This window comes from Schistocerca gregaria, chromosome 9 (genome assembly GCF_023897955.1).
Source record: "Schistocerca gregaria isolate iqSchGreg1 chromosome 9, iqSchGreg1.2, whole genome shotgun sequence".
Taxonomy (NCBI): domain Eukaryota; kingdom Metazoa; phylum Arthropoda; class Insecta; order Orthoptera; family Acrididae; genus Schistocerca; species Schistocerca gregaria.
Genome location: NC_064928.1, coordinates 145,180,545 through 145,196,543, shown reverse-complemented (window position 1 = coordinate 145,196,543; position 15,999 = coordinate 145,180,545). Strand labels below are relative to the sequence as shown.

The window sequence follows — 15,999 nt, the reverse complement described above, 5'->3', positions numbered from 1 at the left end:
GCAGGGACTAGAACTGTCGCTGTTTTTGAAAATATCGCGAATCTGATATATTGACGCTTTAAGAAAACCATTAACGGCCCTCGAGATATCGGAAAAATTGTCGATATATCGACGGAAGAAATGTTGACATACCTTCAAAAATATCGGCTGCGCATTGTAAATACACTCCTGGAAATGGAAAAAAGAACACATTGACACCGGTGTGTCAGACCCACCATACTTGCTCCGGACACTGCGAGAGGGCTGTACAAGCAATGATCACACGCACGGCACAGCGGACACACCAGGAACCGCGGTGTTGGCCGTCGAATGGCGCTAGCTGCGCAGCATTTGTGCACCGCCGCCGTCAGTGTCAGCCAGTTTGCCGTGGCATACGGAGCTCCATCGCAGTCTTTAACACTGGTAGCATGCCGCGACAGCGTGGACGTGAACCGAATGTGCAGTTGACGGACTTTGAGCGAGGGCGTATAGTGGGCATGCGGGAGGCCGGGTGGACGTACCGCCGAATTGCTCAACACGTGGGGCGTGAGGTCTCCACAGTACATCGATGTTGTCGCCAGTGGTCGGCGGAAGGTGCACGTGCCCGTCGACCTGGGACCGGACCGCAGCGACGCACGGATGCACGCCAAGACCGTAGGATCCTACGCAGTGGCGTAGGGGACCGCACCGCCACTTCCCAGCAAATTATGGACACTGTTGCTTCTGGGGTATCGGCGAGGACCATTCGCAACCGTCTCCATGAAGCTGGGCTACGGTCCCGCACACCGTTAGGCCGTCTTCCGCTCACGCCCCAACATCGTGCAGCCCGCCTCCAGTGGTGTCGCGAGAGGCGTGAATGGAGGGACGAATGGAGACGTGTCGTCTTCAGCGATGAGAGTCGCTTCTGCCTTGGTGCCAATGATGGTCGTATGCGTGTTTTTAGCCGTGCAGGTGAGCGCCACAATCAGGACTGCATACGACCGAGGCACACAGGGCCAACACCCAGCATCATGGTGTGGGGAGCTATCTCCTACACTGGCCGTACACCTCTGGTTATCGTCGAGGGGACACTGAATAGTGCACGGTACATCCAAACCGTCATCGAACCCATCGTTCTACCATTCCTAGACCGGCAAGGGAACTTGCTGTTCCAACAGGACAATGCACGTCCGCGTGTATCCCGTGCCACCCAACGTATTCTAGAAGGTGTAAGTCAACTACCCTGGCCAGCAAGATCTCCGGATCTGTCCCCCATTGAGCATGTTTGGGACTGGATGAAGCGTCGTCTCACGCGGTCTGCACGTCCAGCACGAACGCTGGTCCAACTGAGGCGCCAGGTGGAAATGGCATGGCAAGCCGTTCCACAGGACTACATCCAGCATCTCTACGATCGTCTCCATGGGAGAATAGCAGCCTGCATTGCTGCGAAAGGTGGATATACACTGTACTAGTGCCGACATTGTGCATGCTCTGTTGCCTGTGTCTATGTGCCTGTGGTTCTGTCAGTGTGATCATGTGATGTATCTGACCCCAGGAATGTGTCAATAAAGTTTCCCCTTCCTGGGACAATGAATTCACGGTGTTCTTATTTCAATTTCCAGGAATGTATAACGCCTGTGTTAGAGCTGTATATTTAAGTACTGATTTTTTGTTAGACACTCTGTGCACCAACAAGTTAGCAGCCAGCTTATCCCCCTTAGGTCAAGAATTGAAAGGAAAACGATGTATGTTCATGCTTGGAGAATAACCATTTTGCTAACAATGGTAACTGTATGTAAGTGGCACATATGGATTTGTATGGAATACTTCATGTCGGATTCCCTTTTTTTCATTTAAGCAACGGCAGTGACCTAGCAGTCGTAGTGTTAAAATTGTGTGGTGAAGCTAAACGTTGCAGTTTCTGTTGGTAGTGCAAAGGATCGATTACGTCAGCATTTCCCCTCACACGTCTCTGCCCACCGCAAAGACCAATTTTGCCATTCAGATTATTGTTTCATAAAGTGTTTTGGAAGAATCTGGATAACCGGTCGGAGTGTCCGAGCGGTTCTAGGCGCTACAATCTGGAACCGCGCGACTGCTACGGTCGCAGGTTCGAATCCTGCCTCGGGCATGGATGTGTGTGATGTCCTTAGGTTAGTTAGGTTTAAGTAGTTCTAAGTTCTAGGGGACTGATAACCTCAGAAGTTAAGTCCCATAGTGCTCAGAGCCATTTGAATCATTTTTTTGGATCTGGATATTAAATCTTGTTACTGCATTCACATGCCACAGTCAAAGAGAAAGACTGGAAGTGATGAACGCTCAAAAACTAGTAAGACACCTTCACACAGTGAAAGTAAAATTATGTTCTACTAAAATTTCAAAACAACGATTTCGAATATATACTGCAACTTTCGAAAAAAATATATATATAAAATAAAAACATCGACACTCCATATTCATACTTCAATATCGATATATCGGTGTAATAAATGTCGTCGATATATATTGGAATTGCTTGGAAGATACATCGATAAATCGGTATGTCTATATTTTATCAACTCGCCATCCCTGCTTCCGTGACTTGCACATCGTGGTTGAGACGGGCCCAGTTTATGGCGCAGGCGGTACAAGCAGTCACTTGCGGCGGCAAACTGAGACGAGCACCTCCAAGTGGAAAGTTTGTACAATGGGTTTGCTACAAGCATTAAGTTGGTAGCGTTTTTGTTTTTCATGTTAGTATTCCGATTACTATGGGTTTAGCGGTGGTCTCGCGGTTCTAGGCGCGCAGTCCGGAACCGCGTGACTGCTACGGTCGCAGGTTCGAATCCTGCCTCGGGCATGGATGTGTGTGATGTCCTTAGGTTAGTTAGGTATAAGTAGTTCTAAGTTCTAGGGGACTAATGACCACAGCAGTTGAGTCCCATAGTGCCAGAGCCATTTGAACCATTTTTGAACTATGGGTTTATTTACTGGTCGTAATTTTGTATTTCTAGTTCAGTGTTTTTATTTGAGTGTACATATTGTCACATTATGACCGAGTGGTAGAGAATTGAGTGTCAAGTGGAGAAATTGTAAAATTTCCGTTATATTCTTCTGTTTCATTTCAGTAGAGGGGAGACAGCAGAGGCACCCAGAAACATTTGCACCACATGTGGGGATAACGCCATTGTACCGAGCACGCCAAGAAAATAATTTTCTCGTTTTGAGGAGGACCTTTTTGACATTGGTAGCTCTCCACCTTCAGGAAGACCTTGGGGGTTTGATGAGGATAGTTTAAACACATTAATCCGCAATGATCCATGGCAGTGTATGACTCGCCAGGTTAGCCTTGGGCGCTAATGCACTGCTTCCTGGACCCAGGTATGCGCTGGCCCTGGCGGATTACTGATGTGGCCTGGTGTGCCGCCCAGTCTGGACGTGGTTTTTAGGCAGTTTTCCACATCGCACTAGGTGAATACTGGGCTGGTCCCCACGTCCCACCTCAGTTGCACGACTCGCAGACATTTGCAAAAAAACATTCGCACTTTTTTAGCTGGAGCCGCGAAAAGAAGAAAAGATGATGAATAAGACCTGCACACAGCGCTGCCAGTGGCACCAAACAGAAGAGCCAGCTGCCACTGCTCTCGCTGAGCGCCCTCCCCCCTCCCCCCTCCCTGCACTCAAGAGGCAGGAGGTGGAAGAGGGTCATGTCATGGTGAAGACATGGCCACAGTCTCTGGTGGCATGTGCTCCTAACTGCATTTTGCTGTATTGATCTTGTTGTTGACACTTGCAAATAATGTGATAGTTATAACCTTCTGAAGAAGATGCAGCTGGTTGCTTATTACTTTGTTACAGATTTCACTGTAAGTAGGCCTACAGTACTTGGCTGTCTGACATGACCCTGCTAGGTTCTCCAAGGAACGAACCTGACGAAAACGCCCAAGCCAGTTGAAAAGATCTTGTGCGAAGAAATGGAATAGGCCTCGGTAATGACTTCCAAATGTACACTGATGAGCCATGGCGTTGTGACCACCTGCTAATGACATGCTGACAGACCTGTGTATCGAAGAAAAGAAGCGATTCTACGCGCCATGGAACTGACAAGCCCTCGGTAGGTTTACAGAGGTACGTGGCAACAGATGTGAACGCACGGGTCACGCAGTTCCCGCAAATGACGAACTGGTGGTTGGCGGGGCCGAGCTGGCGACCGGACGTCAACAGAGTTCGCGATCGCGCTCCCCAAACCACTGTCGCACAGTTCTGGTATTGTGTTATCCTGCTGGAAGACGCCCTCGGCGTCGGGGAAGACGTCGAGAGTGAAGTGATGCTGATGAAATTTTGTCATAAATAATCCATCACAATTTAAAGAAGAACAGTGAGGTCCGTGGCTACGTCACTGGAGGGAAAAATGACCTTTATTATCCGCTATTAAAGCTGTGGCACAGAAAGGAGTTCAATATGCAACAACAAAAATTACTGACCATTTCACCGATACCATAAAATGTCTGACAGGCACGAAAACCAATTTAAAATCGTTTCTCCTGTCTCCTGGAAAAAATGGAAATGAGCGTTTGGCGTTATTGTCCGGGAGACCCCTTGCGGGGCAGATCCGGCCGCCTTGATGCAGGTCGTATTACGTTCGACATCACATTGGGCAACCTGCGCTCCGGATGGGGATGAAACGATGATGAAGACAGCACAACACCCAGTCTCTGAGCGGAGAAAATCCCCGACGCAGTTGGGAATCGAACCCGGGCCCGTGGGACGGCGATTCGTCACGCTGACCACTCAGCTATCGCGGCGGACCCTGTCTGCTTGTGAACTCCTTCTATTCCACAGACGAATTTCTGTTTAAAATAGGGTAGCCAGTAAAAAAAACACTTGTTTTTAAGGGTAGTTGCATGAGTAGGACTAAAATAATGCGTTCATTAATGTTAGCACTAATCATGGTCACGTATCCTGTAAAGTGACTCATTCCATATCAGTCCGATAAAAGAATCGTTCAAATGATCTATGGCGTGACTAACTAGCTAACCAATGCATGTGGCGCAGTTGTTGTGTTTTTGAAAGATAGTGTGATTCACAGCGAATAAGGGCTGAAGGGTGTGTCAGGAGGCGTGTTACCAACAGGCAACACTGCCCTTAGCGTCTGCTTCTACGTACTCAGTACAGCAGTCCTACCATGGATCCTGGTAAAACCGTCGATGTCACTTCACGCACAGAATCCACATCTGCCACGACGCACTGGGTTCTACAGATGATCTGGATGGTGTCGAGACCAGGCAAAGGCACATGAAACAGAAAGACTGTGTAAGGTTCCCTGTACGGGAGGGAAGTAGTGGAAATCGCTTCTTCCAAACCTACATCTGCAGTTTGTAAACTGCATCTCACTTTGCAGCGTCTGGCGTAGGCTACATGGCAAAATACCACAATTAGTCAGCCATCCCCCTCCATTTGCTCTTACGAATCAGACTGGCGCAGCGGAGACACGCGGGTTTTAGATTCAGGGAGACAGCAGATCGACTCCTCGTGCGGCCATACGGACATCGCCGCAGCAATGTGCTAGGCTGGCTTCTTTGAAAAAGACGCGCCCCATCCATGTCCTTGCTGCATCTGTAATGATCTTGTCGTAGACAAGACGTTAAAGACGATATTGCAGTGCCCGAGTTGTTCATATCCGAAGGAACATTCTATCATGCTTCTGCGATAGCATATCTATCCGTCGACTTCAGGCAGGTGACCTTCGATTAAAATGTCTCCCCCGTTCGGGAATATACGAATAATAGATGTACGAGTGCAGTTTGTAGATGCGTGGTTTACCATATATGGAAGTATGTGTCTGACTATGAGGTGCCCTCGGATAGCCCATTGGACCATTCGCGATAAGCGGGAGATACGGTTTCGAGTCCTGGAGCGGCACAAATTTTCGTTGTCGTCATTCCATTACACAACTGATAGTTGTCCATAATCGCGTAGAGGTTAAGGAATTTACTTTTTTGTTCCATTTTCGAACTGTGCTCTGCAAGATACACTGACTGTACGTACGCCTCTGTGACAGCCAGAATATTTTCAGTTTTAATGTGCTTGTGGTGGAATTGACTGTAGTATCAGATACGAAGTGGCTTAATTTTTTTTTTTATACGTGAAATTCAGATCCAACCGTAAAAAATTCTCGAGTGCATCAACTTTTCCGGTGATCTTTAAAACGCTAATGCAATGTCGATTTTTCTCTCAACAGGCTCTGTGGTAAGAATGCTCCCCTGCCATATAGGGAGTTTAGGATCGATTTCCGGCTGATTCAAATTTTTTTAACGAAACTGTATCTTCTGATAACAAATTCATGATATATAAAATATATAAAGATGGAAAAAGTGAGTAGCGCTCGAGTCTGGCAATCGCTGGTTCGAGTCTCGTTTCAGTCATTATTTGTTCGTTTTTCCCGTTTAGTTCACACATCTACATCATTTAAACATAAAATTGATCAAATATATGCTAATTACCAGTATCTAATTGCTATTTTTATGGAAAAAGCACGTTTTCTTGTTTTTAGTTACATATTGCTCACAAATATCCGATTTTCGTTGTAAATATGAACTCATAATTACTGATCATTTATAAAAGATTGTTTACACTAAAAGAAACATCACAATATAAATTCTTTTTCATCCTTAATTACTGTAGCCTTCAGTGAAATTTTCATGGGACATGCACCCATGTTTGAAATTTTCACAGGGCTACGAATCGAATCCACGCCATTCACATGTTAGGCGAGCATTCTGTCAGACAGCCACATTGTGATATGGGGCGGTTGTTGTTGTGCCACTGAGATTCAAAATTAAAGCACCGTGATCGGAAAACAGTGAAGCTCCCTATGCTTTCAAGCAATTTCACTTTTAAAAGGTAATGAAACAAGTCGCGCAACGGATGACGTCTTAGTAAGTCTCAATTTAACACAGGTAGGTCCATCTTTAGAAGTTAACAGTCATACATAAAATATACAGGTAGGCCACTACACGACAGTACGTTTTAGTTTAAGGAGGCATCTAACCATTAAAAGAGAATGTATCCTTACGAAAGATGCTTTTTATTTCCATTAACGGGCATTCAAGTGGCAAAACCTTAACAAGCTAACAATGAATGCAAAACGAAAGGTGCAATTATGTCTAAGTCAGATCTTGGTAGCAATCTTAGGATAGTGTAATGAATGTTTCCAATGGTGAAGAAAGGAGCGTATTAGCTAGTTCTAATGAAAAGTGAACTCAGAAGAACAAAGACGGTTCACAGATCCAAAGTGCATCCCACAAATCAAACAACTAGTAGCACTCATCAGTTGTAAAAACGGCTAACTCCGAAAAGTTAACAATTACCCTGCCACCTAAACTATTTCACGGAAAAGCATTACTGGCCGAATCTCACCAAAGTTCCAGTACTCAGATGCATGTTAACGGCAGTGCACAGCGTACTTGCCTCATCTTCACGTGTGCGGCCCGCGAAGATGCCAGCAAGATCGTCGTTTGTGGACGCAGATGGCAGAGTCTCTCAACAAAAATTCTGACTTCTTCCGCCAGTTTTGGAAAAGCTCCAAGTCATCCGCCAGTCACGGTAATGATTCTGAGACCCGTCCAGCCCCAAGCCAAGTTTTGCTGAGATTGCGACTACCACCTCAATAAAATTTCAGTTTCGACAGAGCGCCAGCAAGACTTTTTACTCATTTTGTGAATGGGGCTAATGGTGTTACTAAAATATCGATCTATCGATTTTTTCCAAAATTAACATATATATCGGCGATTTTTTCACCAATGTATCGATATCGAGATGGAAATGTCGAGCGCCGATATTTTTATTATATTTTCACAATATTCGGTACATGTTTGAAGTTGCTCTCTTCAAACTGTAAATTTCCTTTCACTGTGTGAAGGAGCCTTACTGCTTTTTGAGATTTCATCAGGTCCATTCTTTGTCTTTGACTGTGTGAAGCAAGTATAGGTGGCACTAGGAGGGGGTGGCGGTGTGAATGGAATAAGGTGATTTCCAATGCATGCAATATGTAATTAGAAACAAGAAAATGTGTATTATTCATAAAAAATTATGATGAATTTTACAATTACTGGGTGTAGATACTTCAAATTGAACGAAAAAAGAAGATGACTTAGGCGATCCATGAAATGCACTAGATTACCAGCCTACTACGCTCCCCATATTTTTTTTTAAATCTGATTTTGTTCGCTTTTGTTCGTTGCACCTGCACGGGGCGGACGTCATAAGACATCTGCTTAAGTTCGTCGTTGATCGGTTTATTTAGTTTTTTGTTACAGAAAGCAGCCAACCATCTGAACGAACACGCTGAGTCACCGTGCCGGCATTAAAGTTCCTACGAAAACCTCAGCCGGTTTCTTCTGTAAAATTCCCCTACCGTAAACCATTAAGAGAAGCCTATTTCTCGGCGCTTTTCAATCGTGTTCCATACGCGTGTTTTACTACGGAACATCAAGGAGTCGCAGCTATTTTCATACTGCGTATTAATCATACTGCGCGAAAATCAGGGTATAACAGTATAGAGACTGTGACTGTACACGATTTTTGAATTGAAAAACTACATAGCTGAGACGTGATTAAGAAAAACGTTGATGGCTATTAATACATTAGAAACAGCTTAAAGTTTTATTTAACGTAACTTAGTAATAATATGTCTAATACATACATGGTGTTTCAAAAATGACCGGTATATTTGAAACGGCAATAAAAACTAAACGAGCAGCGATAGAAATACACCGTTTGTTGCAATATGCTTGGGACAACAGTACATTTTCAGGCGGACAAACTTTCGAAATTACAGTAGTTACAATTTTCAACAACAGATGGCGCTGCAAGTGATGTGAAAGATATAGAAGACAACGCAGTCTGTGGGTGCGCCATTCTGTACATCGTCTTTCTGCTGTAAGCGTGTGCTGTTCACAACATGCAAGTGTGCTGTGGACAACATGGTTTATTCCTTAGAACAGAGGATTTTTCTGGTGTTGGAATTCCACCGCCTAGAACACAGTGTTGTTGCAACAAGACGAAGTTTTCAACGGAGGTTTAATGTAACCAAAGGACCGAAAAGCAATACAATGAAGGATCTGTTTGAAAAATTTCAACGGACTGGGAACGTGACGGATGAACGTGCTGGAAAGGTAGGGCGACCGCGTACGGCAACCACAGAGGGCAACGCGCAGCTAGTGCAGCAGGTGATCCAACAGCGGCCTTGGGTTTCCGTTCGCCGTGTTGCAGCTGCGGTCCAAATGATGCCAACGTCCACGTATCGTCTCATGCGCCAGAGTTTACACCTCTATCCATACAAAATTCAAATGCGGCAACCCCTCAGCGCCGCTACCATTGCTGCACGAGAGACATTTGCTAACGATATAGTGCACAGGATTGATGACGGCGATATGCATGTGGGCAGCATTTGGTTTACTGACGAAGCTAATTTTTACCCGGACGGCTTCATCAATAAACAGAACTGGTGCATATGGGGAACCGAAAAGCCCCATGTTGCAGTCCCATCGTCCCTGCATCCTCAAAAAGTACTGGTCTGGTCCGCCATTTCTTCCAAAGGAATCAATGGCCATTTTTCAGATCCGAAACGATTACTACATCACACTATCTGGACATTCTTCGTGAATTTGTGTCGGACAAACTGCCTTAGACGACACTGCGAACACCTCGTGGTTTATGCAAGATGGTGCCCAGCCACATCGCACGGCCGACGTCTTTAATTTCCTGAATAAATATTTTGATGATCGTGTGATTGCTTTGGGCTATCCGAAACATACAGGAGGCGGCATGGATTGGCCTCCCTATTCGCCAGACATGAACCCCTGTGACTTATTTCTGTGGGGACACTTGAAAGACCAGGTATACTGCCAGAATCCAGAAACAATTGAACAGCTGAAGCAGTACATCTCATCTGCATGTGAAGCCATTCCGCCAGACACGTAGTCAAAAGTTTCGGGTAGTTTCATTCAGAGACTACGCCATATTATTGGTGGTGGTTGTTAGTGTTTAACGTTCCGTAGACAACGACGTCATTAGAGACGGAGCGCAAGCTCGGGTGAGGGAAGGATTGGGAAGGAAATCGGCCGTGCCCTTTCAAAGGAACCATCTCGGCATTTGCCTGAAACGATTTAGGGAAATCACGGAAAACCTAAATCAGGATGGCTGCAGACGGGATTGAACCTTCGTCCTCCCGAATGCGGCCATATTATTGCTACGCATGGTGGATATGTGGAAAATATAGTACTATAGAGTTTCCCAGACCGCAGCGCCATCTGTTGTTGACAATTGTAACTACTGTAATTTCGAAAGTTTGTCTGCCTGAAAATGTACTGTTGTCCCAAGCATATTGCAACAAACGGTGTATTTCTATCGCTGCTCGTTTAGTTTGTATTGCCGTTTCAAATATACCGGTCATTTTTGAAACACCCTGTAAGTAGGACCTATTTCCAAGAGCGCAACAACACCAGTGTACGTGTGCTATGGTATCTGACCAATAGCCGCATTTGTCTTTGTTTTCATCAGGTTCATTCTTACAATGAACAGAGCGTACGCTGCTGTGTGGAATAATAGGGAAAATACAGCTTCTTACACACCGAAGTGAACAGCTACTTCACTTTCTACCTTGGCCGTAAGCGACATGTGGAACTACATTTGCATTTTACAAGTTGTTTTTGTGGTCTTCAATCCTAAGACTGGTTAGATGCAGCTCTCCGTGCTACTCTACCCTGTGCGAGCCTCTTCGTGTATGAGTAACTACTGCAACCTACATTCTTCTGAATCTGCTTAGTATATTCATCCCTTCGCCTCTCGACTTTTACCTCCCCCCCACCGTCCCCCAAACTTCCCACCAGTACTAAATTTGTGATCACTTGATGTCTCAGAATATGTCCTACCAACCAATTCCTTCTTCTGCTTAAGTTGTGCAGCAAACTTGTCTCCCAAATTCTATTCAGAAGTTCCTCATTACTAGCGTGATCGACCCATGCAATATTCCGCATTCTTCTGTAGCACTACATTTTGAAAGCTTCTATTCTCTTTTTGTCTTAACTGTTTATCGTCCATGTTTCACTTCCATGCATGGCACACTCCATACAAATACCTTCAGGAAAGACTTCCTAACAGTTAAATCCATATTCCATGTTACGTAATCTACTCACCTAGTCTTCAGCATTCTTTTGCAGCACAACATTTCGAAAGCTTCTATTCTCTTTTTATCTAAACTGTTTATCGTCCACATTTCACTTCTATACATGGCTGCATTCTATACAAATACCTTCAGAAAAAACGTCCTAAAAGTTAAATCTATATTCCATGTTAACAATTTCCGCTTCTTCAGAAATTCTTTCCTCGCCATTGCCAGTCTGCATTTTATATCTTCTCTACGTCGGCCATCACTGGTTATTTCGTTGCCCAAATAGCAAAACGCATCTACTACTTTAAATGTCCTATTTCCTAATCTGATACCCTTAGCACCATGTGATTTAATACGACTACATTCCATTACCCTCGTTTTGCTTTTGTTGATGTTTATCTTATATCCTCCTTTCACGGCACTTTCGATGCCGTTCAACTGCTCTTGCAGGTCCTTTGCTGTGTGAGAAATATAGTTTTATCGGAAAAACTCAAAGTTTCTATTTGTCCTCCCTGAACTTTAATTCCTACTCCAAGTCTCTCTTTGGTTTCTAGTATTGCTTGTTCAGTGTACATATTGAATAACATCTGTGATAGGCCATAATACTGTCTCACTCCCTTTTCAACCACTGTTTCCGTTTCATGTCCCTCGACGCTACTAACTGCTACTTGATTTCTGTACAAATTGTAAATAGCCTTTCGCTCGCTGTATTTTACCCCTGCTACCTTCAGAATAATCCAATTAACTCTGTCAAAACTTTCTCTAGGCCTACAAATACTATGTACAATATGTAGTTTTGCCTTTCTTTAACCGTGTGTGCAAACATTTCTCCGGAATCCAAACCGATCTTCCCCGAGATCGGCTTCAATTTTTCCATTCTTCTGTAAAGAATTTGTGTTAGTATTTTGCAACCATGACATATTAAACAATAAAAAAAGGCTATCAGTAGTTCTGACACAATATCGTCTACTCGCGGGGCCTTGTTTCAACTTAGATCTTTCAGAGCTCAGTCACATTCTTCTCGCAGAATCGTATATCATATACCATCTTCACCTGCGTCCAATTCTCTTTCTATTATATTAGTTTCAAGTTCATCCGCCTTGTACATATCCTCTATACAGTCGTTCCACCTTCTGCTTTCCATTCTTTCATTAGGACTGGTTGACATGTGCTTTTAAATACTTACAATTGTCCTCTAGCCATTCCTGCTTAGTAATTATGCAGTTCCTGTCAATCTCATTTTTAACACGTTTGTATTCCCTTTCACCTGCTTCATTTGCTGCATTTTCAAATTTTCTCCTTTCATCAAATAAATTCAATATTCCTTGTATCATTCAAGTATTTCTACTAGCCCTCGTCTTTATACCTACTTGATCCTCTGCTGCCTTCGCTATTTCATCTCTTAAAGCTACCCATTCATCTTCTACTGTATTCTTTTCACCTGTTCTAGTCAATAGTTGCCAAATGCTCGCTCTGAAACTCTCGACAACCTCTGGTTCTTCCAATCTATCCAGGAGCCATCTCTTTAATTTCCTACCTTTCTCCAATTTCTTTAGTTTTAATCTCAGCGACACAGATAGCCATACCGTAAGTAGAACCAGAACAGACGGGTATCTATTGAGAGACGAGCCTTTTCAGTAGTTGCTACGGCAACGGTCTGGATGATTGATTGATATGGCCTTGTAACATCAACCAAAACAACTTTGCTGCGCTAGTACTGCGAATGACTGAAAGCAAGCGGAAACAACAGCCGTAATTTGTCTGGACGACATGCAGCTCTACTGTATGGTTAAATGATGACTGTGTTCTCTTGGGTAAAACATTCTTTAGGTAATATAGTCACCCACTTGGACCTCTGGCCGCACAAATGTTCACGATGAACAGCGGAGTGGAAGGCCCAGTACTCTGACCGTCGACATCGCTGATCAAGCGAACCAAAAAGTTCTAAATGGTTCAAATGGCTCTGAGCACTGTGGGACTTAACATCTACGGTCATCAGTCCCCTAGAACTTAGAACTACTTAAACCTAACTAACCGAAGGACATCACACAACACCCAGTCATCACGAGGCAGAGAAAATCACTGATCCCGCCGGGAATCGAACCCGGGAACCCGGGCGTGGGAAGCGAGAACGCTTACCGCACGACCACGATCTGCGGACCAAAAAGTTCGAAACGATGTCGAGTGACGATTAGTTGTCTGACTGATGAATTCCAAAATGTTTCTGGAACCTCAATTTGCATGGCTCTCACTGAACAGCTTGCATACCACAAACTGCACGCGAGGTGGGTTCCAAAAATGCTTACTGATCAGTCCAAAGAGCAAAGAATGCGTAGTACATCACAGTTTTTGGAGCGCTACAGACAAGAAAGAGATGATTCGTTTTCCACAGTGTTATGGGCGGCGAGAAGTGAATATCGTATGCCAACGCAGAATCGGAACAACAGTTAATGAAGTAGCGCCATTAAAGTTCGTCCAAACGAAAAAAAGTTTAAGCAATCTCCGATCTAGAATCGAGAAATGATGGCTACTTTTTTGTGGGACGAAAAGGGCGAAGGGCTTGAAAGGGATGCAGTAGGTGAGAAAGGAGAAAGATAGAACTGCAGCCTATCCCCGATGTTATTCACACTGAGCAAGCAGTAAAGGAAACCAAAGAAAAAATTGGAGTATGAATTAAAGTTTAGGGGGAAGAAATAAAAAACTTCGGTGTTTGAGAATGACGTAATTTTGTAAGAGACAGCAAAGAACTTGGAGGCCGGCTGGAGTGGCTGTGCGGTTCTACGCACTACAGTCTGGAAGTGAGCGACCGCTACAGTCGCAGGTTCGAATCCTGCCTCGGGCATGGATAAGTGTGATGTCCTCAGGTTAGTTAGGTTTAAGTAGTTCTACGTCCAGGGGACTGATGACCTCAGATGTTAATTCACATAGAGCTTAGAGCCATTTGAGACACTTGGAGACGACTTTTATGATTTGGGCAGTAAAATAATAGATGATGTCCGAAGTAGAGGGCATACAAAATGTGGACTGGCAATGGCAAGTAAAGCGTTATTGAAAAAGTAAAGTTTGTCAAGATCGAATATAGATGTGTTTGGAATTTTTTTTTATGAAGATATTTATTTGGAATATAGCCTTGCATGGAAGTGAAATGTAGTGCTGCAGAAGAATGCTGAAGATTAGATGGGTAGATGAAGTAAGTAAAGGGGAAATATGAACAGACTTGGCAGGGAAAGAAATGTGTGCCACAACTTGACTAAAAGAAGGGACTGGTTAATGGGATACGTTCAAAGATATCAAGGAATCATCAATTCAGTACTGGATAGAAGTGTGTGGGGTAAAAAAATTGTAGAGGGAGGCCAAGAGATTTATATAGTAACCAGATTCAGAAGGATGTAGGTGAAGCGGCTTGCACAGAACAGGGCAGCATGGGGAGCGCCATCAAACCAGTCAGTGGACGAACACCAAAACAGCAAGGAGGCTAAAGGCGCTGTTACGCGGTATTTGTCTCATGGATAGTGATTAATTTTTTGTACAGTGTGCTTTTTATAACAAACTTGTCGGCCTATGTACACCCAATTTTTTTTGTTCCCGTTATTAAGATATGGTTGAGATGTGCACTTTCCTGCCGCAAGAGCCGTGAGTTGCTCCACCACTGTGTGCACAAAACAGAGTTTATGTTTACCTTAGCGACGGCGAAGAGAGCGACAGCTGCAAATACGAAAGCGAAGTAGCTCTTCATGTCGACAAATCGCTGATGATCGATACTCGCTGGTCGGCCACCAAGTGTCGCCACAGGCCAGGTCACCGCCATATTTGTACCCAGCCGAGGCTCCGGGCCTTGTTATTCTTCCGGCGCGCGCGACTGTCACACGCTTCCGTTAAAACCCAGACCCTGTTATTAGCGCTTCTGACGTGTGAAAAAACGGACGAAAGCGCCAGCAGAAAAAAAATTGTCATGACTGGCGGAAACGAGCGTGAAAAATCACTTGTAAAGCTGCAGGTGGCTGTTAAAAAAAATGCAGGCGCATTTCCTGTGCCACGTTCGACGACTTTGTGTTTCAGAGTCTGGCCCGGATTTAGTCTCGAACAATTATGGCCAAACCGCAACCACGAGACGCTGCGTCGCTTTTAAGTCAAGAAGAATTTCCGATCATACATACACTACTGGCCTTTGAAATTGCTACACCAAGAAGAAATGCAGATGATACACAGGTATTCATTGGACAAATATATTATACTAGAACTGACATGTGGTTACATTTTCAAGCATGGGTGCGTAGATCCTGAAAAATCAGTTCCCAGAACAACCACCTCTGGCCGTAATAACGGCCTTGATACGCCAGGGCATTGAGTCAAACACAGCTTGGATGGTGTGTACAGGTACAACTGCCCATGCAGTTTCAACACGATACCACAGTTCATCAAGAGTAGTGAATGGCGTATTGTGACGAGCCAGTTGCTCGGCCACCATCGACCAGACGTTTTCAGTTGGTGAGAGATCTTGAGAATGTGCTGGCCAGGGCAGCAGTCGAACATCTTCTGTATCCAGAAAGGCTCGTACAGGACTTTCAACGTGCGGTCGTGCATTATCCTGCTGAAATGTAGGGCTTCGCAGGGATCGAATGAAGGGTAGAGCCACGGGTCGTAATACATCTGAAATGTAACGTCCACTGTTCAAAGTGCCGTCACTGCGAACAAGAAGTGACCGAGACGTGTAACCAATGGCACACCATACCATCACTCCGAATGATACGCCAGTATGGCGATGACGAATACACGCTTCAATGTGCGTTCTCCGCGATGTCGCCAAACAGTGATGCGACCATCATTATGCTGTAAACAGAACCTGGATTCATCCGAAAAAATGGCGTTTGGCCATTTGTGCACCCAGG

At 44.6% G+C, this 15,999-nt stretch overlaps 1 protein-coding gene across 1 annotated transcript in view; it reads right to left on the bottom strand.

Annotated features, from left to right (window-relative positions):
- LOC126291716 (uncharacterized) overlaps window positions 1-14,980 on the bottom strand; it is a 31,452-nt gene extending 16,472 nt beyond the window's left edge. Inside the window, exon 1 of the mRNA XM_049985372.1 lies at window positions 14,790-14,980. Within this exon, the coding sequence (XP_049841329.1) occupies window positions 14,790-14,918 (129 nt within the window). The 5' untranslated portion in view covers window positions 14,919-14,980. The remainder of the gene's footprint in view (window positions 1-14,789) is intronic.
- Between the last annotated feature and the right edge of the window lie 1,019 nt (window positions 14,981-15,999).